This window comes from Perna viridis, chromosome 9 (genome assembly GCF_037379345.1).
Source record: "Perna viridis isolate PV_CMFRI_1.1 ecotype Kerala chromosome 9, ASM3737934v1, whole genome shotgun sequence".
In the NCBI taxonomy this organism is placed as follows: Eukaryota; Metazoa; Mollusca; class Bivalvia; order Mytilida; family Mytilidae; genus Perna; species Perna viridis.
This window is the reverse complement of record NC_142453.1, coordinates 2,483,076-2,507,006: the sequence shown is the minus strand read 5'-3', so window position 1 is coordinate 2,507,006 and position 23,931 is coordinate 2,483,076. Positions and strand designations below refer to the sequence as shown.

General features: G+C 32.8%; 1 protein-coding gene across 1 annotated transcript in view; it reads left to right on the top strand.

The window, feature by feature from the left end:
* The window catches only part of LOC148606097 (mutS protein homolog 4-like), a 37,137-nt gene that overhangs the window by 9,344 nt on the left and 3,862 nt on the right, over positions 1–23,931 (top strand). The window contains exons 5-23 of the mRNA XM_088544286.1: positions 369–517; positions 2,178–2,301; positions 7,535–7,601; positions 8,287–8,408; positions 10,027–10,170; positions 10,849–11,120; positions 11,663–11,782; positions 12,468–12,480; positions 12,912–12,965; positions 14,789–14,961; positions 15,758–15,770; positions 16,347–16,392; positions 17,116–17,240; positions 17,889–17,983; positions 19,131–19,178; positions 21,148–21,315; positions 21,725–21,797; positions 22,222–22,286; positions 23,251–23,321. Coding sequence (XP_088400412.1) covers positions 369–517; positions 2,178–2,301; positions 7,535–7,601; positions 8,287–8,408; positions 10,027–10,170; positions 10,849–11,120; positions 11,663–11,782; positions 12,468–12,480; positions 12,912–12,965; positions 14,789–14,961; positions 15,758–15,770; positions 16,347–16,392; positions 17,116–17,240; positions 17,889–17,983; positions 19,131–19,178; positions 21,148–21,315; positions 21,725–21,797; positions 22,222–22,286; positions 23,251–23,321 — 1,942 coding nt within the window. The remainder of the gene's footprint in view (positions 1–368; positions 518–2,177; positions 2,302–7,534; positions 7,602–8,286; positions 8,409–10,026; positions 10,171–10,848; positions 11,121–11,662; positions 11,783–12,467; positions 12,481–12,911; positions 12,966–14,788; positions 14,962–15,757; positions 15,771–16,346; positions 16,393–17,115; positions 17,241–17,888; positions 17,984–19,130; positions 19,179–21,147; positions 21,316–21,724; positions 21,798–22,221; positions 22,287–23,250; positions 23,322–23,931) is intronic.

Below are 23,931 nucleotides of genomic sequence, written 5' to 3'. Positions count from 1 at the left end.
GTATTTCAGCTTCTACTAATCAGTTTGATTTCAAAATTGTTATGTAGCTTCAGAGATGTGACATACATGTACATTGTAAGCAATTTTTAATGCTGCCTGGTGATTCTTGGAATTTAAGGAAATTTCATGGGTTTTTTTTCGTTTTTTGTTTTTTTTATTTTTTTTATTTTTTTTTATTTTTGTTTTTGTTTTTTGTTTTTTGTTTTTTTGTTTTGCAAATCTTGAAATTAAACAAAAATCAATTATATCGGAAGGACATGTTAGAGCAGGTTTGAGAGTTGAGTATATGTCTGTCAGTCCATCTTTAATTTTGTTACATTTAAGGGTACATTTTGTGTAATCACATGGAACGTCTGACATTTTTACAGCCATTGTTGAAGGAAGGGGGTTAGCAAGGGGAGAAATTGGGATGGCCAGTGTAGATCTAAAGAGTCCCATCCTGACATTGTCCCAGTTTTCAGACACCCAGACCTATGTGAGAACCATTACCAAGCTACAGATTCTATTACCTGTCGAGGTTTGTATGACTATGAATAAAAAAACCTGTGTTTCTATTGCATGTTTTAAAAACTAGGGTCAGTAAGTTTTATATTTTTTAAAAGTTTTTGACTAGTTTGTTTTGAAGACACATTCAGACTTAAACAGTGCTTATCAAAAAATGGCAATTGAAGCTTTAGGCAAAAAAGATTAGGATTGGTAGAAATAGCCGCAATTGATCTAAGGCCTGATATTAATTTACAGTCAAACCTGCTTTGCCAGTCATCTGAAATCAACGGTCAACTGTTTTCTCTTTTTATTTTAGCTCAAATCAGTGGTCACCTCCCTAAGGTGGCCAACAGTCATTTTTCTGCTGAAATCGTCTTTCTGACTTTTTATACTGGCCATTTAGTAAAAATTTGGTTTATCACATGACCTGATAACAGAACCGTGTCACATGATTTAATTATATTTAGAACACATACATATAGATAATTAGGTTGCCAAAGCAATTATTTAAATCAGTATTGCAATGAAAATAAAATTAAAGATTTGATAGGATAAATGTGAAATTTACTCACCGGTCAGTGATTCAGTCGTAAAAACTTCAGTCTTCAGTTTAATTATGAAAGTTTGAGTTGTGACAAAATGTCTCAGAAACTGTAAATGGAAAGAAATGAGGCAATTAAAGAATTAAATAGTGGAAAAGGTGCCCATGCCATTATAAAGGAAATGCATTTAGGAAAAACACAAATTAAAAATATTGTCTTAAATCTGAAGGTCAAAGGTCAGCACAGGACCTACAGTTTCTCTTGTGTACCTATTTAGCTCCACAGCATTTGATAATTTGTTTTTTAATGTCCAAGTTAAATATTTATGTAGTATTTTTTATAAAAATCAGACAGAAGGTGATTCATGCATGTCAAAAACCCACTGAACTCAATTCTTGTTCAGAAACAGTTATTGATCACAAAACCAGTCTTAAGTTTTTTCATTGTTTTTATTTGGTCATTGTGCTTTTGAAAAAAAATTGTATAGATTGTGTATGAAATTGACACTGTGCAAGAGTTATCGTTCTTGATTTGGTTTGATTTAGTTGATTTTAGTGGAAGATAAATGTATGATTTTCTCAAAAGTACAGAACTGAATATGGAAAGAGCAATTGTTACACAAAGATATAGTAAATGTAGATTTTGTTGATTTAGTTTGATATGGGCAGTGTCTGAATGTTATATGGACTGGTACTTTTATACTCCATGGAAAGGGTTGCGTACAGAAGATTTTCATCTCTATGTCATATTGTTTAATTACATGTATGCTGCCAACTTATATTAATACTTAGGATTTCAGATGGTTTTTTTCTAATAGCAAGCAGTATTTCTCCGTAAAATCAGCAAAGGAGTTTGGTAAAAGTTTAGATTCATGTAAAATAGTAAGGTACATTGTAGTTGAATGATACACTGATTCAATTAATACATGTAAATGGAAAATGTAAACAAAAGGACTTTTTCATGTTTTTCAGAGATGCCGTTTTTCTGTTTTAAGATTGTATTTATTCAGCTGTTAGAAGTCTTGTTTCTAAGGTGTTTTCAATACTTCTAACTGCTTATATCCTTTTCTGTTTTGTTTTTCTGTTTGTTTTTTGTTTTGTTGACTGAGTAAGATCAAGTCAAAAACTCTTTATTTCTTTATAATCATAGATTATAATGCCAAACACGGCCTGTGAGAGTGGTACCATGACCAAGCTGTTTACCCTCATCAATGATCAGTTTGTTAACACCAGTCTCTCCACTGTACAGAGGAAGTATTTTAATGAAGCTAGAGGTAGGGACCAATAATATACTATAAAATGTATGATCTTGCCGAACTACACAGAATTTTTGTACCGTGCTAGACTTCTTACAGTTAGACTTCTGGAACTGGATTTTAAGATTGAAGTAACACTGCAGAAGTTTTATGGTTATCATCATGAACTCATAGATCTATACGGTGTGTCCATCTGCACCATGAGAACAGATTTGTTCAGCATGTCATAGTTTTCCTTACCTCTTTCGTCTATCCCAACTTGACATTTTATGAGCAACTCGATGGGTGTTTCTAGAAAAGATGAGGATTCTAATGGTTGCACCTGGTCCATGCTTCCAGTTCATAGTGGAGTCTGAGTTGTTAATTTACTTTTGTTGCTTTGTACAAATTATTTTGTTTTTTATGTTCTTTGTTGTGTGTGGCTGTCCCTGTCAGGTCTTTGTCCCTGAATTACATTCTTTTGTTTTCAGCTGCAATTTTGATTCCCTTGAATACTCCCTCTACCATACCATAGACACAGCTTTAAAAAATCAACAACATTATCTTGCCTATTATGTCAAACTTGTACTACAACTAGAAGCTGTTGCTCTTTTTTCTGTCAACATTGATGGCTTTTGCCCCTCTTTGTTTGAATGTATTATTACTGCTGTATTATTGCTTGGTTCTCAGATCTTAGTCTTTTTAAGGCGCTTCTTAACTGATCAGCATGCAGTAAATTTCCATGTTGCACTAATGCAAATGTAGTTAAAATTTGTGAAGTTATCCATGATAGTATTTCATAATCAAGACTAAATTATGTTGCTTTACAATAAAAGGTTTATTGCATGTGCACTGCAAATTATGATCCCTTGTAGAACATATATTGCACTTGTAAATTCCTGCAATGTAAAATTCTACTCTGGATAATATTCCCCAGCTTTAATGCAGTAACCCACTACAATGTAGTATTAAAGAGATACAATGTAATATTATTGTTCTTGCTATCTACACTATGAAAAAACATCCATAATGGTAATTAGAATGCCCCTAAACCTAACAGGTTTTCATGAAAAATTACAAAAAGTCTCCAGTTACTAAAATTCTTAAAACTATGTCATAATGATATGGCGTATATAACAATGCTTGAATGAAAAGAAAGAAAAAAAATACATGTTAATGAAAATAATGCAAATTTGCTAATCAGTGCCTAACAAAGAATGGCGAAATATAGAAATTTAATTTGTGAAGGTACTTTAATTTATGGGTACCAATTATGTTGGATTAGGGATGAAAGACAGTTCATAGATTCTTAAATTTGTGTATCTAATGACTCCATAGTAGTAAAGAATGGAAAATTTTCTTTCCACAAAAATCACAAAAATAAGTCCTGACCAGTTTTGAATTGTATGTAATACTGAAAATAATATAGAATACTATAAGATTTGCTTTTTTGTACATTAAGACGATCCTTAAAGTGATATGATTTATAGCTCACTTGGGGTCCGTCTTCATTAACAATTTTTTGAAACTCTTCTATGAAAACACTGGACCAACAAGTACCAAGCTAGATGTAAATGTGCCTTGGGGTATTCTGTATAGAACTGATGTGGGGATTTTTGATCCATTGAAAAACATGGCCACCGTTAATAAAAACATGGGAAAAAACTTTATATGACTGTACCTTAGGGTGTTTTGCAAAGAAGAAATTGTGGAAAACCATAAATCTGTGCTATCCTCTTTTGGTCTCTTTACCAAGGACGATGATTGTGATTTACCGTCTATGTACTGGATTCCTAAACTACACAAGAATCCATACAAACAACATTTCATAGCTGGATCTGCAAAATGTACCACCAAACCTCTTTCAAAACTTTTAACTTCTATACTCACAACTGTCAAAGAGGGTCTACAGTCCTACCACAACACTTGTTACTCCCGTAGTGGTATTAATTCAATGTGGATCCTGAAAAATTTGAAAGATCTTTCGGAGACAATCAGTTCAAGACTAATATCTGAATATAATAGCATTAAAACCTATGATTTTTCAACAGTGTGTACTTCTATTCCCCATACTCAGTTAAAATCCTGACTTAAAAACATCATACATCATTGTTTTTCCAAAAAAGATGGTACACCTAGATACAAATATATAGTTCTTGGTAGAGATTCCTCATACTTTGTAAGAAATAATTCCAAAACATCTTCCAAATATACAGAGGAAGATGTTTACAAAATGCTGGAATTTTTAACTGACAACATATTTGTCCAGTGTGGTGGACGTGTTTTTCAACAAAAGGTCGGCATTCCAATGGGAACAAATTGTGCTCCTTTACTTGCTGACCTATTCCTTCACTCTTATGAGGCTGACTTTATAGCTGATCTGATCAGAAAGAAAGAATATCATTTGGCTAGATCCTTCAATCTCAGTTTCTGCATTAAACAATCCTAATTTCGGGGATTTGATACATTGCATCTACCCAAAAGAACTTGAGATAAAGGATACTACAGACACTGTGAAGTCAGCCTCATATCTTGACCTACACTTAGAAATCGATGGTAAAGGAAAACTATTGACCAAACTTTGTGACAAATGTGATGACTTTTCATTCATAATTGTCAACTTTCCATTCATCTGTGCCAACACCCCTTCAGCTCCTGCGTATGGAGTGTTCATATCACAACTCATACGTTATGCCAGAGCTTGCCGAAACTACGCAGACTTCCTGTATCGTGCTAGAACTCTAACAAATAGGCTTCTGAAATAGGGTTATTTTGCTACAAGATTGAAGTCATCACTACAGAAATTTTATGGTTGTTATCATGAACTCGTGGATCATTATGGTGTATCCATCAGCACCATGAAAACTGATTTACTCAACGGGTCATAGTTTTCTTTCCCTCGTTTGTCTACCCCAGATTTGACTTTTTATGAGCAACTCAGCGGGTATTTCTAGTAAAGCAGAGGACGCTTACCCTACCGGTGCACCTGGTCCATGCTCCCAGTTTTTTAGTGGAGTCCGAGTTGCTCATTTACTTTTGTTACTTTGTATGTATGATTTTAGTTACTTTATGTTCTTTGTTGTGTATGTCTCTTTTTCCATGTCTGGTCTTTGTCCCCGGATTACATTCTTTTGATTACTGCTATAACCTTGGTTCCCTTGATTACTCTTGCATAGAACTGATGTGGAGATTTTGATTGGTTGAAAAATACTGCTGCTGTTACATGTGAGCTATGCCATCACTTGGCAATTTTTCAAAACTCTTCTCCTCTGACACTACTTAACCAGTTGGAACCAAATTTAGTATGAATGTTCCTTTGAGTATCCTGCATAAAACTGTGTTGGGTATTTTTGAACTGTCAAAAATCATGGCTGCCATTACTAAAAGTAGTACACAGGGGTCAGACAATAGTTTTTCGCATATATATCTCCAAAGCCATCGGGTTTAGCCAAATTCTGATGCGAATAAAAGTGTGCAGCATGATGAGATCTATCTTAGGTCAAATTTTTTCGTTTTAACCCATTATTGCCCTTTTTCAAAATTTTGTGCTATTTTTAATGATTTTTCTTTCAAAAATCTTCTCCTCTGACACTACTTAACCACTTGGAACCAAACTCGATATGAATTCCAAGGGTAACCTGCATAGAACTGATGTGTAGATTTTGGATCCATTGAAGAACATGGCCTCTGTCACTAAAAAATAGAACATAGGGGTCAGACAATTTTTGTTCGCATATAACTCCAAAGCTGTTAGGTTTAGCTAAATTCTGACAGGAATAAAAGTGTGCAGCATGATGAGATCTATACGCAGCCAAATTTTTGTTTTAATTTGTTAAGTCTTGTTGGAGTCATTGCCCTTTTTCAATGTTTTTTTTTTTTTTATTTTTAATGTTATTTCTTTCAAAAATCTTCTCCTTTGATACTACCAGACCAATTGTAACCAAACTTGGTCTAAATGTTCCTAGGGTATCCTGCATAGGACTGATGTGTGTATTTTTGATCTGTTGGAAAACATGGCTGCCGTTACTAAAAGTAGATCATAGGTGTCAGACAGTATGTTTTCGCATGTATCTCCAAAACAGTTAGGTGTAGCCAAATTCTTTCAATTGCAGTAATGATCCTTATTATTGGGACTACAAGGTCTTCAGAAATAAAGTTGTCAAATGACTCCTTGTAAGAGATACTGCCCTTGAAAGAGGAAAAATGACCTTTTTAGTTCACCTGGCCAAGGGCCATGTGAGCTATTGCCATCACTTGGCGTCCGTCGTTGTCCGTCCTCGTTGTCGTCCGTCATCGTCATTAACAATTGTACAAAAATCTTCTCCTCTGACACAACTTGACTGTTTAGAACCAAACTTGGTATAAATGTTCCTTGGGGCATCCTGCAGAGAATTGATGTGGGGATTTTTGATTCATCGAAAAACGTGGCCACTGTTACTAAAAATAGAACATAGGGGTCAGACAGTAGATTTTGAATATATCTACAACACCATTAGGTTTAGCTAAATTCTGACTGGGTTTAATTAAGTGTTCAGCATGATGAGATCTATCTCTGGTCAATTTTTTTGTTTTAATCCGTTAAGGCATGTTGGAGTTATTGCCCTTTTTCAATGATTTTTGCTATTTTTAATGCTATTTCTTTCAAAAATCTTCTCTGACACTACTTGACCAGTTGTAACCAAACTTGGGAGCCTCTTGTTTTTTACAGTTTTCAGCCAATGTCTTGAAAGATATGATAGAAAAAACTTTCAATTTCTGATATGATCATTATGATCAGTCCTACCAAAGTCTTCTTGAGTCAAAATTGTTGGACATTTTCTTGTTAAATTTATTGCCCTTGAAAGGCAAAATTCAACCAGGTGAGTGATTCAGGCTCCTGGGAGCCTCTTGTTTCACATTTTTAGCTCATCTGTTAGGTTTAGCCAAATTCTTTTTATTGCTGAAATGATCCTTATGATAAGGCTTGCAAAAGTCTGGGGGTAATCAAAGTGGTTGGACAACTTCTTGTTAGAGTTGTTGCCCTCTAAATATGAAAGATGTTGTTTTTGCAGTTTTCAGCCAATATCTGGAAAGGTATGATAGATAGGAAGAAACTTTCAATTGATGAAATGATCCTTATGATAAGTCCAATCAAATCTTCTTTTTGTGTCTAAATTGACAGACAACTCCTTGTTAGAGTTATTGCCCTTCAAAGGCAAAAGGCAAAAATTTAACCAGGCCTCTGGGAGCCGCTTATTTTTTTTTTTATTTTTTTTATTTTTTTTTTTTTCAGGATTACAATTTGTAAAGCAGTTGTGTGTTCCTGAATTCAACACAGTTGAGATGGAAGTTTCATCTAAGTTAGTATTCAGAGTTCTTATCTGCTTAAAGACAATGTAATATTTTTAAATAAATATCTGTTGTGTTGTTTGTGACCAGATATAACACTTGAATTTTGTTATATTGGGTCATCAACTGTTTTTTACATGCAATTAGTGATTTCGAATCACACTATGGGCCAATGATATGAATAATGCATTATTTTGACACAAAGAAAAAGATGGGCCACTGACCCATGCCACCCTTTCCGTTTGGGTCATTTATATATTTTAGGGCCAATGGCCCATGACTCCCTCCTAAAGTGATTGCTTTTGAAGATGTAACTGCTTGATATATAAATTGTGGTATGATCTATAAAGAATGCAACAAATAATTTACGAATGCCCTGTGCTTTGTTTTTGTGAAATTGGAAAAAAAAAAACTATCAGTTTCATAATAGATAATTGATCTGAGATATTATGATATTGCAGGTCATAGTATTTAGATTCTAATTGATATCAAGATTTGTGATTACAGAAAAGGGCAATGGTCAGAAATATGAGTGTCATAACTTTGAGTAACTCACTTTTTTACAACAACAAAACATCACAATAATTTCTAAACTGACAGTAATATAACTTGAATTGGAAAGGTAGATATCTTCTTGTCTGTAGTGTTTTATCAAGGTTTGTCCAAACAAAATCTATACAGACACCTTTTTTTCAGATACTACTGTCTTGCAGCAGCTGCAGCTCTGATGAAGTATGTAGAGTTTGTTCAGAACATTGTCTTTGCTCCTAGATCTATGAAGATTGCATTCAAAGGGAGTGAAAATACTACAATGATTGGTAACTCTATATTCTGATAGAATGATCTGTAAAATGGTTAGAATTGGGCCTAATTATTGCTCCATTCAGTTTTTGCATTTAAGTGTAAGTTTTGTAAGATTTAAACAAAATGGGAAGAATCAGAAACATGCATGTCAAAACCCTACCAATCAGAAACATGCATGTCAAAACCCCACCAATCAGAAACATGTATGTCAAAACCCTACCAATCAGAAACATGTATGTCAAAACCCCACCAATCAGAAACATGTATGTCAAAAACCCACTAATCTGACAATGTAATATCACTCAAGGATGCTTTTTCTATTTGAAAATACTATTATTTGATCTCTGCGTCACCTGATTTGCTTAAAAATTTTTCAATAGAATATTGAGAAAAATTAAGTTTTTGACTGAGTTACCTGCCTTTGAAATTTTTTCAATCAGTGCATTTCAATGAAATCTTAACTGAGTATCCTACATAATATAGAAAATCTTGTCTTTTTTCCTTGATTCTGATGATGCAAATAGTCAAATTAAACTTGTGAATTGTTTACGTACAATGTTTCACCCAAGGCCTGTTTCTTACAGAGACTGATACTAAACATCTAACCACACCTCATTCTATTCCCTGTTCAGATGATCTTTCTCTGACATCAGCCAATCAGATTTTCATCATATAAAAGCATTTTTTGAAGGAAAAACCTGAGATCATCTGAACCAAGTAGAATAAGATTCCACATCTGACGACTGAATGGAACAATTATGTCGAGTTTTAGTTACATTGAATTCACCAAAACGTATTGGACAAAATTCTTGTACTACACTCTTGCTGTCACAAGCATATACCTTCTTTAAAAAAATGAAATGTAAATTTATGTACTGAAGTTTGTTAAACTCTGAAGTGGAATGAAGTGGCAGCCGTTTAAAATTTAAAGTAGGATGTAGTTGTATACCTAGTGGGCAGATTTCTTGTGTTGCATGCTTTATTATCTCAGTTGATTCTTTTCTCAAAGCATTAAGTACCATTTACAGACTTGATTTTTTTCTGATTTGGGTATTTGATTATTCAAATCCAAATTTTACAGTTATGTTTCTTTTTTTACTGTATATTTACATTTGATTTTATTAATTTCTGAGTTTTATGGCTTAGTAAATTCATGGGTGCATTTAATTTTTCAATCATTCAGCAAATATGATGTTTAAATTCAACAATGATTGAATTGCTTACCTTTATACTTTTATTTCACACAGATGTAACATAAAAAAATGAAACATTCAATTTTTATTATAATATTTCATGTTTCTCTTTTTTTACTTTTGTTTTATTTTACATAGAAATAGAAAATGGAGACACAGTGAGCATCAATAGATTTCTATTTAAGTTTTGACGTGGCCTATGTTAATAATTGACTCATGAAACATCATGTGTAAAGCCGATTACGCAGACATTTCAAATCTGGATTTTACCGTTACAATTCTTTCTTTCTGTATATATATATCTGATTTTGCCAATTTCGGCTTTGCTTGTTGACCTCATAAAATCATCCCTGATTATGGAATGATAATAGCAAATTTGAATGATATGCACAGTAAATGTAATTATTCATAAATAATTGATGATTTTACCTTTCCACAGATGCAGTAACAGTGAGAAATCTTGAGTTATTACAGAATGCCAGGGATCCTAAGAGTGAACATACACTGTATGGTATAATGAATCATACAAAGACAGCTGGGGGAAACAGACTGCTCAGGGCTAATATTCTACAGCCTCCATCTGGTTAGAATGTATAAGATTATATTAATTAGTGCAATTTTGTCAGTTAATAATAAGATGCTGATTTAGTGTTTTTGTTTCAGTATCAGTAGACTTAAAAGATCTTTAATGTGATTTTTTTTTAATTTTTGCAATTACAAGCTGGTCGCATACATTTACATGCATTTCTGTGCAATAATAAAAAATGCATAGATTTCTTAATTTACAGTCCATGTTTCTTCTTCATTAACTAAATAGTCTTTACCAACAATATAGAAGTGAATACCAGTCCTAGACAACAGATCTAATTGATTATATACTCAGTGAATTACATGTACCATGTGTTTTAAAAGTGTTTTTTTTTTTTCTGTCCCTTTTCTGCATTATGATAAAATAGAAGTTTGTCATAATGATTAGCATATGCTCTCAAAAATACTTCTTAGTAGAGAATACTTGTTCTTCAATAGATCAAAGTGTTTATATTGGAATAGGTACTTAATAAAAAAAGTATTTTTTTCAGTTTTATTGGCTAGGATCTGATGGACATATTGTGGTATACTGTGAATGTCTGGAAGTCTCTTCAAAGATCATACATGTATACTTAAACAAAGTATTTCAAAATGCTGACAGTTTTGAATACAGTGTTCATCTGATTAATTTTCAATGTTTCCAAATATTATGCTAATTAGTTATCTTGTTCAGATTTAGAAACAATCAACATGAGACAGGATGTCGTAGCAGAACTAACATCAAAGGAGGAAATTTTCTATAATCTCCAGACCATTGTGGGACGATTCCTGGACATTGATCATCTCCTGTCCTTGTTTGTCCAGATACCTAAACAGGACACTGTTAAGACAGCGGAGAACAACATAGCCAATGTTATCTATCTAAAACACACATTAGAGTTGATAGAACCATTGAGAGAGGCCCTGAAGGACTTTGAGAATCCTCTGCTGAAAACATATTATAAGGTTCATAATTATATTTATTTGCAACTTGTTCTTTGGTTTTGTTTCGAGCTTTTTCCTGTTATATCAATAATTTTAAACAACAGTACTATGTCAATTTATCTGTGGCTAGTAAACGAGACAAAGTCTCAAAATAACCGTGATAACTATGAAGTGGTTTGAAACTTTATGTCTGGAATACACAACTTTGTTAATTCCAATATATGAGGGCTTGCCGTGGAATATTTTTTGTACAATGATTACACAAAGTGTATTCTATATAAATAGACCAGGGCTAAAATTATCAATGATGCATTACACAGTGCTATATAATCTCTTGAAGAATTTTATGGCTTTTAAAAACCTGTTTCTTTATTGTGTTTTATTTATATTCAAATATACATTGTGTTCTATAGCAATCCAAGGGAGACAACACTTGTTTTATTGGTCATGTTATATGGGGATATGGTACAAGACCCAAAATATCTCCGTAGAATTTGATCGTAGGTTTTGAATATATATTGGATAAAAAACTTAAGTCATTGTCTGTATCTTTCTGTTTATAGTTGTTAGAAGACCCAAGGTATGAAATTATTATGACCAAAATAATCAGTGTGATACATGAGGATACACGTTATCAGAAAGGTGCATTACACATGAGAACTCAGAAATGTTTTGCTGTAAAGGTAGGTCTTGTTCCTCAGATTGTGATGATGAACTTCAAATGTCATACATATACATGTTCATACTGTAAACTGAAGACATGATTTTCATCAACCTTAGAACTGAGTTCCACTTTTTCAAACCCTGATTTTACTAGTACATGTAGCATTTTGTGTAGTCTATGTTCAACTTCAGTTTTTGCTAATTGTCACTTTTTTTGTTTGCTTCTTAATATAATTTAATAACTTGATAATATTTTATTTTTATTGTGTATAAATATGGGGCTTAGTTGTCATTACTATAAAAAAACAATAGAAAGATTAATTGTCCCAGACCTGGTGAAATAATTTTTCAACCAGTCTGACATTTGGTTCGGCAACCTAACAAAATCTACTAGACTGAACAATTATTTGCCAGACCGAAAATAAAAACAATTTAAATTTGCCTCGATTCGGACACCATCTTTTAAACAGGAAGTTCTGGTTGAGGCGAGTCTAATAAAAAAGTGTATCAGACATCTGGTCTGGAAATCATGCAAATTTTACCGGACCAGCAGCTTAAAGTGCCGGTTATGTCCGAATTTCTGTAATGTCCTTCCCTATGTCCCTTCTGATTAGTTCAATACTTGTTCATTTTGATTTGTACTGTTATTGAAATGATTTTAAAAAATACAGAGTTCTACAAATTATTTTTATTTCAAACTTTTAGCCAAACATAAATGGTAAGTTTACATATTTCTTGTTGATATTATGTTATTAATATAAACCACTGTATGAATGATCATGATGATGAAAGTGCAAGAAGAGAATGCAATCCAATTTGAGTGATTTAGAATTACTTTTTGAGAGAAACTTAGTTTTGTGTCCTAAATTAAAACATGTTATTTTAAGTTTCGTATTGTTGACCTGGTTACTGTTCATTCAGCAACTATATTGGTATTAGGCTGTTTCTTTAGAACATAAAATGTACCATTCGGAAATGACTCTAAAAACCAGTTTTATATTATGTCTATAATTCATTCAATTAGTCAAGATTTTTGACAATAATGAATCCATGTATAAATTAAAACAGTACCTCCTCCCATAGCTTATATATTTTTTTATGGAACACTTCTTATGAATTTCGGCATTATTACTATTTTTATCCCTGTAGGTTTATTAGATGTGGCTAGGATGACCTACACTGAAGTTGTGGATGATGTTTCTGGTAAGATTAAGTTTTAAGTCTGTTCTAGCTGGAACTTATTCTGTAACAGAATGTGCTTAATGATTACGCTGATGATTAGCATTACTTTGTACAGAAGAGGAAAGACACATAAAATAATAGTTAACTTTGATTTTAATACTGACAAAATCATCTGGAATATCTTAACAATGGTGTGAATGCTAGTTTAGATTTTCCACCTGATATTATCACTGACAGAATCATGTGGAATACCTTGAATTCGTGAAAGCTAGTTGAGATTTTCTACCTGATATTGTCACTGACTGAATCATGTGGAATATCTTGACAAGGGTGTGAACGCTAGTTTAGATTTTCTTCCTGATATTATCACTGACAGAATCATGTGGAATACCTTGAATTTGTGAAAGCTAGCTGAGATTTTCTACCTGATATTGTCACTGACAGAATCATGTGGAATATCTTGACGAGGATGGGAACGCTAGTTTAGATTTTCTACCTGATATTGTCAGTATCAAAATTAAGTAAATTTTATTCTGTTGATTAGTAATCCAATCAGGGTCCATTACATTTTTATAGTTATTGTTCAGACATCATTTCCTTCCATTTTTTTTTTTTTTTTTTTGTGGATTTCAGCTATTTCAAATCCTGATTTCACCGTTATGATTCTTTTTTTACTGTATATTTAATTCCGATTTTGCCAATTTCCACTTTGTTGACCTCGTAAAATCATCTCTGATTGTTAATTTAGTTTTTGGACCACTGTTGTTCCTAATGTTTTGATATAAAAAATGTTGTCTTATACAAGAGGCAGATATTTATCTGTCAACAAGATTAATGGATAAAAATACAGATTACCAATAAACAAGGATTATGTTATCCACTAAAATCACTAGAACATCATGTGTCCTTATATTGAACCATTAAATCACTAGAACATCATGTGTCCTTATATTGAGCCATTAAATCACTAGAACATCATGTGTCCTTATATTGAGCCATTAAATCACTAGAACATCAATGTGTTCTTATATTGAGCCATTAAATCACTAGAACATCAAACATCAATGTGTTCTTATATTGAACCATTAAATCACTAGAACATCATGTGTCCTTATATTGAGCCATTAAATCACTAGAACATCAATGTGTTCTTATATTGAACCATTAAATCACTAGAACATCATGTGTCCTTATATTGAGCCATTAAATCACTAGAACATCAATGTGTTCTTATATTGAGCCATTAAATCACTAGAACATCATGTGTCCTTATATTGAGCCATTAAATCACTAGAACATCATGTGTCCTAATATTGAGCCATTAAATCACTAGAACATCAATGTGTCCTTATATTGAGCCATTAAATCACTAGAACATCAATGTGTCCTTATATTGAGCCATTAAATCACTAGAACATCATGTGTTCTTATATTGAGCCATTAAATCACTAGAACATCAATGTGTTCTTATATTGAGCCATTAAATCACTAGAACATCATGTGTCCTTATATTGAACCATTAAATCACTAGACCATCAATGTGTCCTTATATTGAGCCATTTACTGCAAAGGAGCATCTATTTGTATCAAGTGGTTTAAAGGCTCAGTCTTCTCAACTTCATTTATAGGCAGAAATATGTCAATGCAAATCTGAATGAATACAGACACCAGCAAATGGTCTCTCAGAATCCTGTGTATATACACAAGGTGTCATGAATTGATATTTAGGGTTTGTTCAATTGATTAAATGTTTTTGCTGGTAAATGCATGATGTATCTGTCATAGGCCATTAATTTTAATCAGATATTGATCTTAATTGGCATAAACTTTGTTTATAATTATAGATTTGGTAAAACAACTAGGAGAAGAATACAACCTGCCATTTAAAACAAGTTACAATACAACTAGAGGATTCTATATACAGCTGTATAGTGAAGACAAGGAGGATAGTCTACCTGGTGTCTTCATGAAAGTCACTAAACACAAGAATACCCTCAGTTTTACCTGCCCAGACTTAGTAAGTAATATACCAGGTACCTGAAGTTTTACCTGCCCAAATTTAGTAAGTAATATACCAGGTACCTGAAGTTTTACCTGTCCAGATGTAGTAATATTCTGGGTACCTGAAGTTTACCTGTCCAGATGTAGTAATATTCTGGGTACCTGCATTTCTACCTGCCCAGATTTAGTAAGTAATTTACCAGGTACTGAAGTTTTACCTGTCCAGATTTAGTAAGTAATTTACCAGGTACCTGAAGTTTTACCTGTCCAGATGTAGTAATATTCTGGGTACCTGCATTTTTACCTGCCCAGATGTAGTAATATTCTGGGTACCTGCATTTTTACCTGCCCAGATTTAGTAAGTAATTTACCAGGTACTGAAGTTTTACCTGTCCAGATTTAGTAAGTAATTTACCAGGTACCTGAAGTTTTACCTGTCCAGATGTAGTAATATTATGGGTACCTTCATTTTCACCTGTCCAGATTTAGTAAGTAATTCTGACTTATTAGATCAGTTACCCTGGATTTTAATGTTAACAAAGCATGGACATTTCTTATTACAAATCTGTGACGACTGTATCTGATTAACATAAAGAGGTGGAGATTAGCATCGGATGTGGAGGAAAGGTACGGTAAGAATTTGGTCAATTTAGTTCCTTATTTAGTAATGTCCATTGTTGAAAAAAAATAATTATTTGGCTTTACTGAATCCTTTGCTAGAAAGAAATGGAACATCATTATTTTCTCTCTCATATCACTACTGTTTACCTTTTACTTGGACTTTCTGAACTTTCCAAGTTTACTAATTTCAGATCAAATTGAATGGTGAGAAATAATGTATAGACTTATGAGTTTTGGTTTCTTATTTTACTTTGTTAAATATCTTGTTGTTTAGTTCTTGTTTATTTCTTGATTGTTTTATTTGTGAACAATTATTTTCCAATAAAGACTGTACATGCTGTACAGATAGTCCAGTGTTCTAGTATTCCATATTCCTGTTACCCAGGGCAGGTAGAATATTGTTGCTGGATAGTTATTTTATTCCATTTTCCTCTTTGCAAGTAATTACCAAAAGAATTTTTGCAATTTGTTGCAAAGAAGAATTTGTTTGTTGATAGGTATTTTTTCATTATGGCATAGCATTCCTGTGGAAACTTCTGAAAATAAAGTGATGAAAAAAATCTTGAAACACTGAGAGTAGACAAACCATCAAAGACAGAATATCTAGAACATTGTTTATGTTTCCCTGTTCCTGAAATGTCCTTATATAATTGGCTAAGCTTTTTATAAGCTAAAACACATGATATTCCAATCAAAGTGTCATTTATGAAGAAAATGTAAGAAATAAAGACTTCTGTATTTGATTGGATGATGACCTAATTACATTTTTTTCTGTTTCAGACAGAATTAGACAATCATTACATGAGATTTACCTAATGACCAACATGTAAGTTTATTTTATCTTTTTTTTAATTTCTATTGTATGTCCTTCTATTGATGGTAGAATCAGTTGAAGAGAATGATAATGAATATGGTACTAATTTGAGCAATTTAATTTGATTTATGATATGTGATAATAGGCCGTCTATATACCTGGTATATGTTTACTGAAGCTGTATTTTTACTTGAGAAAAAACAGCTGATTTAATATAGACCATATTTAAGTTGTCTATCGACATATTGAAATAATCTTTACTTGATAGTATTCATGGTATTAGTTTGATAGTGTTTGAATAAAAAGGTGAATTGTTTTACCAACCAGTTTGTTGATACTGTTTTACCAGACTAGTGAAGGGTTTACTAAATAACATCGTAGACCAGACAGGCTGTATGTACAGGATTAGAGAAACTTATCTTTACTGAACGATTCTATTTTGATCAATTATACATTGAATGAGTTGTATATTGGAATCACCTTCTCTGTCTGTCATTCTATCTATCCATCTGTCCAAATTTGGTAGTAATTTCTCGGCTCCCAATGGGTGGATTGATATCATATTTTGGTCTATAGCTTCATATAGATTGGGCATACGTAGTAAGCCATTTTTGGCTCTGTCAAATATCAACATATAGTACGAGTAGGGTTGTACCCATCACACTAACATGTGCAATTTCATGTTATGTTTTCAATTGAGATGTTTGTTTAACTATGTTAATTACATTTTATCAGAGTAGTAAAAGAGTTACTTGACAACATCAGAGACCAGATAGGATGTCTTTACAAGCTGACAGAGGTCGTATCTTTACTTGACATGCTACTGTCTTTTGCCAGTAGCTGTACTCTCTCCAACTATGGTTAGTTTAATCTTCAGTTTTATAAGTTCTTCAATGGCAAATTTGAGACAACTGTTATGCAAATAAAAATTGGGATTCAACTGAATATTTGCTAGGTCTGCACCAATGTAAAATTAAAGTTTGCTGACTAGTTGAAATATTTCATATCTGTTTTTTTTATTTTTATACAGGGATCTTGCTTTTCCTCTTCCAAGTTTCATCTGCAACTCAACAGAAACTGCTGAATTAACTCTGATGAAACTTTTGAACTTCATTATCACATGATGCTGTTGTACACCTTTTATTTTTCATTTCCTTCAGAATGACTTTAAGGTTTCATAATGAAAAGCATATGCTATGTTATTCATTGACCAAGGAGGGAGCAATCTTCCAATCGCAGTTTGAAAGAATTTCATGACATTTTAATACTTTCTTTATGAAACAATGATGTTGTGCACCTTCTTTTCTTGTATTTCCATCTGAACAACATTGGGGGTTTTATGTTTCGTTTGCAAAATTGATAGCAAAGTATCCATGAGCTATGCTGGCATTATTTCTAGTATCAGACTTGGATGTAGAAAACAAAACCACCTAAACCTGATACCACCCTTAATTAATGGAATGGATATAATCAGGTATTATATAATAACAGCATCAATTCTTTTGCAGTGAGACCAGAATTTACAGACACCTTGGCAATGAAACTAGGGCGGCATCCTATCTTAGAGAAAATCTCATGTGATCCACCAGTTCCTAACAATGCCGTAAGTTTCTCTTTAGGCTATACCAAGTTAATATTTAGACCATAACCAAGTTACTATTTCTATTTAGGTCATACCAAGTTACTATTTACGCCATACCAAGTTACCTATTTTGGCCATACCAGTGTTTCCGTAATTTACGCATAAAATGTGATCTGACTCCCAAAAAATTGCTAGAGGGTCACACGGACACCACCCCCCCCCCCCACCCCCCCAAACACTTTCACTGAAAAAAATTGTTAATTACGTAAATTTTTCTAAATATAGAGTAATTCTCAGACGTTTACGTTACACTCAACGGTAAGTGATAGGGCTGCGCAATTATGATACAATACAAAACAAATATAATTACGAACTGAAATCAAGATATCATGTGTTTAACCACATTTTAATTTTTTGACTTGGTTCAGGTTCTCAAGGTTTGAAAATGTGACCCTTCAAAATCTCATCTGACCCTCAAAATACACACCAAAGGGTCATGATGACCCTCAAGTCAGAAAAAGTCCAAAAACACTGGGCCATACCAAGTTACTGTTTAGGCCATACCAAATTAATATTTTGGCCATACCAAGTTATTGTTCAGGTTATACCAAATTAATATTTAGGCCATACAAATTTACTATTTAGGCCTTACCAAGTTACTGTTTAGGCCATACCAAATAAATATTTAGGCCATATCAAATTACTGTTTAGGCCATACCAAGTTAATATTTAGGCCATACCAAGTTTCTGTTTCGTTCCTGTGTTTTGCTGCATTAACTTAGAGCAAAAAAAAATTACTATGAACTAATTTAATTGCATTCTACAGGAAAAAATTGTTCTTCCATATTTTCTTCTTTATTTCTGAATTATTCATTGTTAACTCCATGAAGATTACAGTTCAATGTATCATTTGTATTATAATAAAGAGGTTTTAGTGCAATCCTACATGGGCCTGATTTTTATGATAGATTAACTATTGAGTTGCATGTGAAACTTCCATGAATATCAACTATTTTTTCCTGTGCATGTAGAATGATATTCAGATTGTAAGCATTCACGTGCAAGAATTAATGCTAATTTATTTTCTATGTCAAAGAGGACTTCTATCTAATGTAATACAGAACAAAGATTACTGATTTTTTTATTTATTTTTCTTTCTCCATTTCAGTATGCCTCTGATGATAGTAATTTCATCGTAATCACTGGTCCCAATATGGTTAGTATTTTATAAATTCCATGCTACACATACTTCATCAATATTGGTAGTTCTGGGAGAAATACCCACAATACTATGAAATCTTATATGATATAGGCTTGGCAAAACAATAGAACCTTTTCCAATATCTGTGGAGCCATAATTTTGTTTGGTGGGAATTGTGTTAGCATTATATATTGAAGGAGTGTCATTGTTATGTTACTTTGGATTTTATTACTTTTGTTGTCCAGGCCTTTCAGAGTTTTTTACATGTGTTTACGCATATTGACCTTTTGATCATCTCTGTAAGTATTTTCTATTTTTATAAAGGTTATATATGGTTATATATGGTTGTGTTTCACTATATCTGTTCCTTTTTTGATGACTTTTGCAATATTACAAAAATTCTTTGATTGCTTGCTGACTTCAAACAGGAGGAAATTACACATACTTATTCAATTGCCACCATCGATAGTGATTTAGCCGTGAAAGAGTGTATTTTCAGAAAGTGAGTGAAGTTTATGGTTCTTTTACAGAGAAAAGTTTACATTGAATGACCTACTTATGGTTTAACCAGAACCCTTTATTATCTGCCTATTATTTTTTTACACTTTCAACACATTGTAATTTCAGCTTTTGTTCAAAGAAACTTGAAATGTTAACACGCTTGGCTTTTGTAGATACTGTGAGCATACATGCATTGTATCATACATTTTGGCACCATTTCTCTACAAGTACACACACAGTATACTGTCATTACCTGTTCATACTCGCATTGATATTAATAATGTCACCAGTCAAACTTACGTGTATACATGGTTTATAATACTTAAGTACAAATGTGTATAAGGTGTGGCACATGAAAAAAAATTTATACCTCATAACCTCAAGAAATAACTGTCAAAGTGTTTGTAAAGTTTGCCTTTTAAAGAAATTGATAGGTCAAATTTAGTTGAAATGCACTATGGAAAAATGGCGGGAAAATTTTCTGGTCTAAACTGGACACAGTACTGTGAAACCTGCCTAAACCAGACACATAACACTGTGAAACAGGTTTAAACAGACACCTAACACTGTGAAACCGGTCTAAACCAGACACATATCACTGTGAAACCAGTCTAAAACAGACACAGGAAAAGGTCCTTTTTAATGCATTTTGAACCTTGATTAAAAAATACCTGTCTATACTCGGCGTCACATAAATAACATACTGTTAAAATTTGAATAAAAATATTTTCTACGACTTTATTGAGACCTACCGTCGTTTAAATTGTCTTAAATGACTTGCTCATTCGTTTAGCCAAACGGCTTCTTTCTGAACATTGAATCGTTAAATTCCGGTCAGATTTTAATTCTAGGTGCCAATATTTACATTGTAAAAAGTCGGCCATGTTTACAGTGATCGGGTTGCTAGGAGATGTTGTTTACGTTTAAATGGTTTGTCCAAAAACCGAAGAACCCAGAATGCATTTCGGCGTTATTTCGGATATCTCAGATTTATTTTACGCGAACAATGTACAATACCGAGAAGTTAATCAAGCAGACGATTGTCACCGGAGTTCAATGGGAACTTACGAACTTTGTTTGTAAACAAATCGTCCCGTAGAAACCAACATGGCGGATATTAGTATGGGATTTTCCCGTAAGGATTTGTTACGCATGATTTAAGCTAAAAGCGACTTGTTCAGGGAGAAGCCGTTCGGCTAAACGAATGAGCAAGTCATTTAAGACAATTTAAACGACGGTAGGTGTCAATAAAGTCGTAGAAAATATTTTTATTCAAATTTTAACAGTATGTTATTTATGTGACGCCGAGTATAAAAGAAATTGATTCTGAAGTCCAAAGGAAATTCAGTTTAGCCAGGTTTCACTTCACTTAAAATCTTCACTAGCATGTTGCTGTAACTAGTTCTAAGAAACAACTAAATCAGCAGAAAGAGAAAATATCTTATGTCTAATACACTTTCTAAAACATCCTTTCTTTCACCAGAGTGGTAAGAGTACATACCTGCGACAGATAGCCATGCTGCAGATTATGGCTCAGATTGGTTCCTATGTTCCAGCAGAATACGCCTCATTTAGGATTACCAATCAAATCTTCTCTAGAATAGGCAGTGATGACGATATGGAAACTAACTCGTCTACATTTATGGTTGAGGTATGGTATTTTAAATTCACCCTAGTACACTACACTGTTATGTAATAATGATACTTGTGTATATGTAAAAAAGAAATGATGAGATCAATTCTTATAACATTCATTCTTGTGTTCATGTATAATACATACATGTAGTTTGTGGCCACTTTATGTTTTTGAAATAAATTCCATGCCTTTTTGATGAAGTACACTATATGTGGTAAAATTTGTTCAATATCTTTCAAAGGTCTCATTTTGATGAGAATAAATTGACCTTATTTTTCTATGTCGTCTTTTATTCAAGACAAATTCATTTTAAACAAATAAGAACTAGAAGCAATTCATTGATTTTATTAGGATTAATAGGGAGATAATTCACATTGAGATTTTATTTAAGTTTTAAAATCATTGTTTGTTTTTCTAATTTTAGATGAAAGAAATGAACTACATCATACAAAATGCCACCAACAACTCATTAATCATAATTGATGAACTTGGTAGAGGTGATTTACTCACATATGTTTGAAAATGAAATGTATTTGATTTTTAAATTTCTTAACTTGGGGAAAAACACTTTTAGTTATGAAGTATGGATGTGGACTATGAATGTATTATTGGCTCATATAAGCCATGATTTTGCACAAAACTAACAAGTTAACATGTAGTGGTCATAAAACCAGTGAAAATAAGATATTTATACCAACTGTATAAAATATGCAGTATTGTTAAGACTTCAAATCAAGAAATCAAAGCAGTCCTCATTAAAAGGTTTGTCCAATCTGCATTTTGTTTAGAAAAAAAATGTTAACTTTGTAGAATTATCTGATTTGTACCCCGCCCTCTTTATAGAACTGTTCAACTCTGAACCCTAAAGTTGTGATATAAAGTGAATTCTTGTTTAACTGTTAACCCATTTGTCTGTCACAGGAACCAGTGCAGAGGAGGGAGTTGGTATCTGTCATGCTGTCTGTGAATTTCTTCTTGGAATTAAGGTTTGTTATACCTCATTATAGAATTTTTTTAACATAGAATATTTTCTTCTAGTAAAATATATACTGTAACTGTACTTATTTTCGTGTGATACTTATATCCAGAATGATTTTTTTCCGACATTTAGCAGAATTTTGCTATTTTAAATCCGGATTGTACTGTTTCTGTTTATTTATTTCCCATTTTACCAATTTCTGTTTTGTTTGATGACCTTGTAAAATCATTCCTGTTGTATACAATAATTTTGCAGTCATGTACTAGCCACAAAAATATGTACATGCAAAGAAGTATTTCTACCATTGTTCTTTATGCAAAAACTACAATTTCTGCGAAAAACAAGTACCCATCAATTAGTTCATAGACCAATAATTATGAAATTAAGTACCTGCGAAAATGAGTATAATTACTGTACATAGATTCTCCTTCAGTGGTGAATGGTTAAAATTATTTCTCCTATCTTGCTGGTAAAGTTAAGATTTTCATCCTGCAAGCTTTAGTGATCTTGTTGAAACTTTGAATTTACCATAGAGAGTGGAGAAATACTTCAAATCAAGAATAGGCTGAAAAACCATCTGTTTTTCCTATTAAATCTGTAGAAAACTTAGAAAATGGAAAATGGGAAAACTATTGTAGAAATTAAATCACCACCTGGTGATTAAAAGTGACATGCATTTTAATTCACCTGCTTAGAATTGAAGTAAGAAAATTAAAAAGAATAAGAACCATGACATATTGTCATTTGTTGTGCTTGTAATTAATCATTTACTAGGGTTAGTTATAAAGGCTGAGATACAAATTATTACCTGGTAGCATCCACCCATATATTTCGACCATATTTAATTAGGTTTAGCTGGTTATATGACACAGATTTAACACCCTTCTGCTCAGTTGTACTATTAGCAATACTATAAGTAAAAGTTCTATGTCTAAGTAGTCTCTTTACAGCATATGGTCCTTTTTTTTTAGGCCTTTACATTTTTTGTAACTCACTTCATTGAGCTGACAAATCTGGACAGTTTATACCCTAATGTGGAAAAGTAAGTAAATATGTGCAAGTAGTCCTTTTAATGTTCATTTGTGTAATGTATAATCAGTTTCTTTATGTCTGTTTTAACAATGGACTCTGACCTTTTTGAAATAATTTTTAGGTGTGTTTAAAGGGGAGGGTTGTGATCATGCCAGTGTATTTTAACCCCACCGTATTTTTAGCGCCTGTCCCAGGTCAGGAAGTTCTGGCATGTGTATGTATTGTTTCATTTTCACTTTAATTTTACTTTTATGTTTCTGGAGTATGTAGGGGTAACTATTTCACTGTACCTGTGTATAATGTTGTTTTGGGGCCAGCTACAGACTGCCCTGTGGTATAAGGGTTTCCTCGTTCATTGAAGACTTGTGGATGGCCTTGAGCTGACATTTGCCATCCCAGTTGGATTGTTGCTTCTTTGACTATCACCATATCCATTCTCATTACATGTTCTCTATCACAACAAGATAAAGGGATTGATACATGTTATATGGTCTGCGTACATCTGTCTGTCATATGTACGTCATTTTTTTCTGGCATGAGTCCTTGAAAAGTTGGTATGTTGGCTCTTGGCCTATTTTCCATTAATTATACTAATTTCACAGGAAATCCTCTGTGTATGT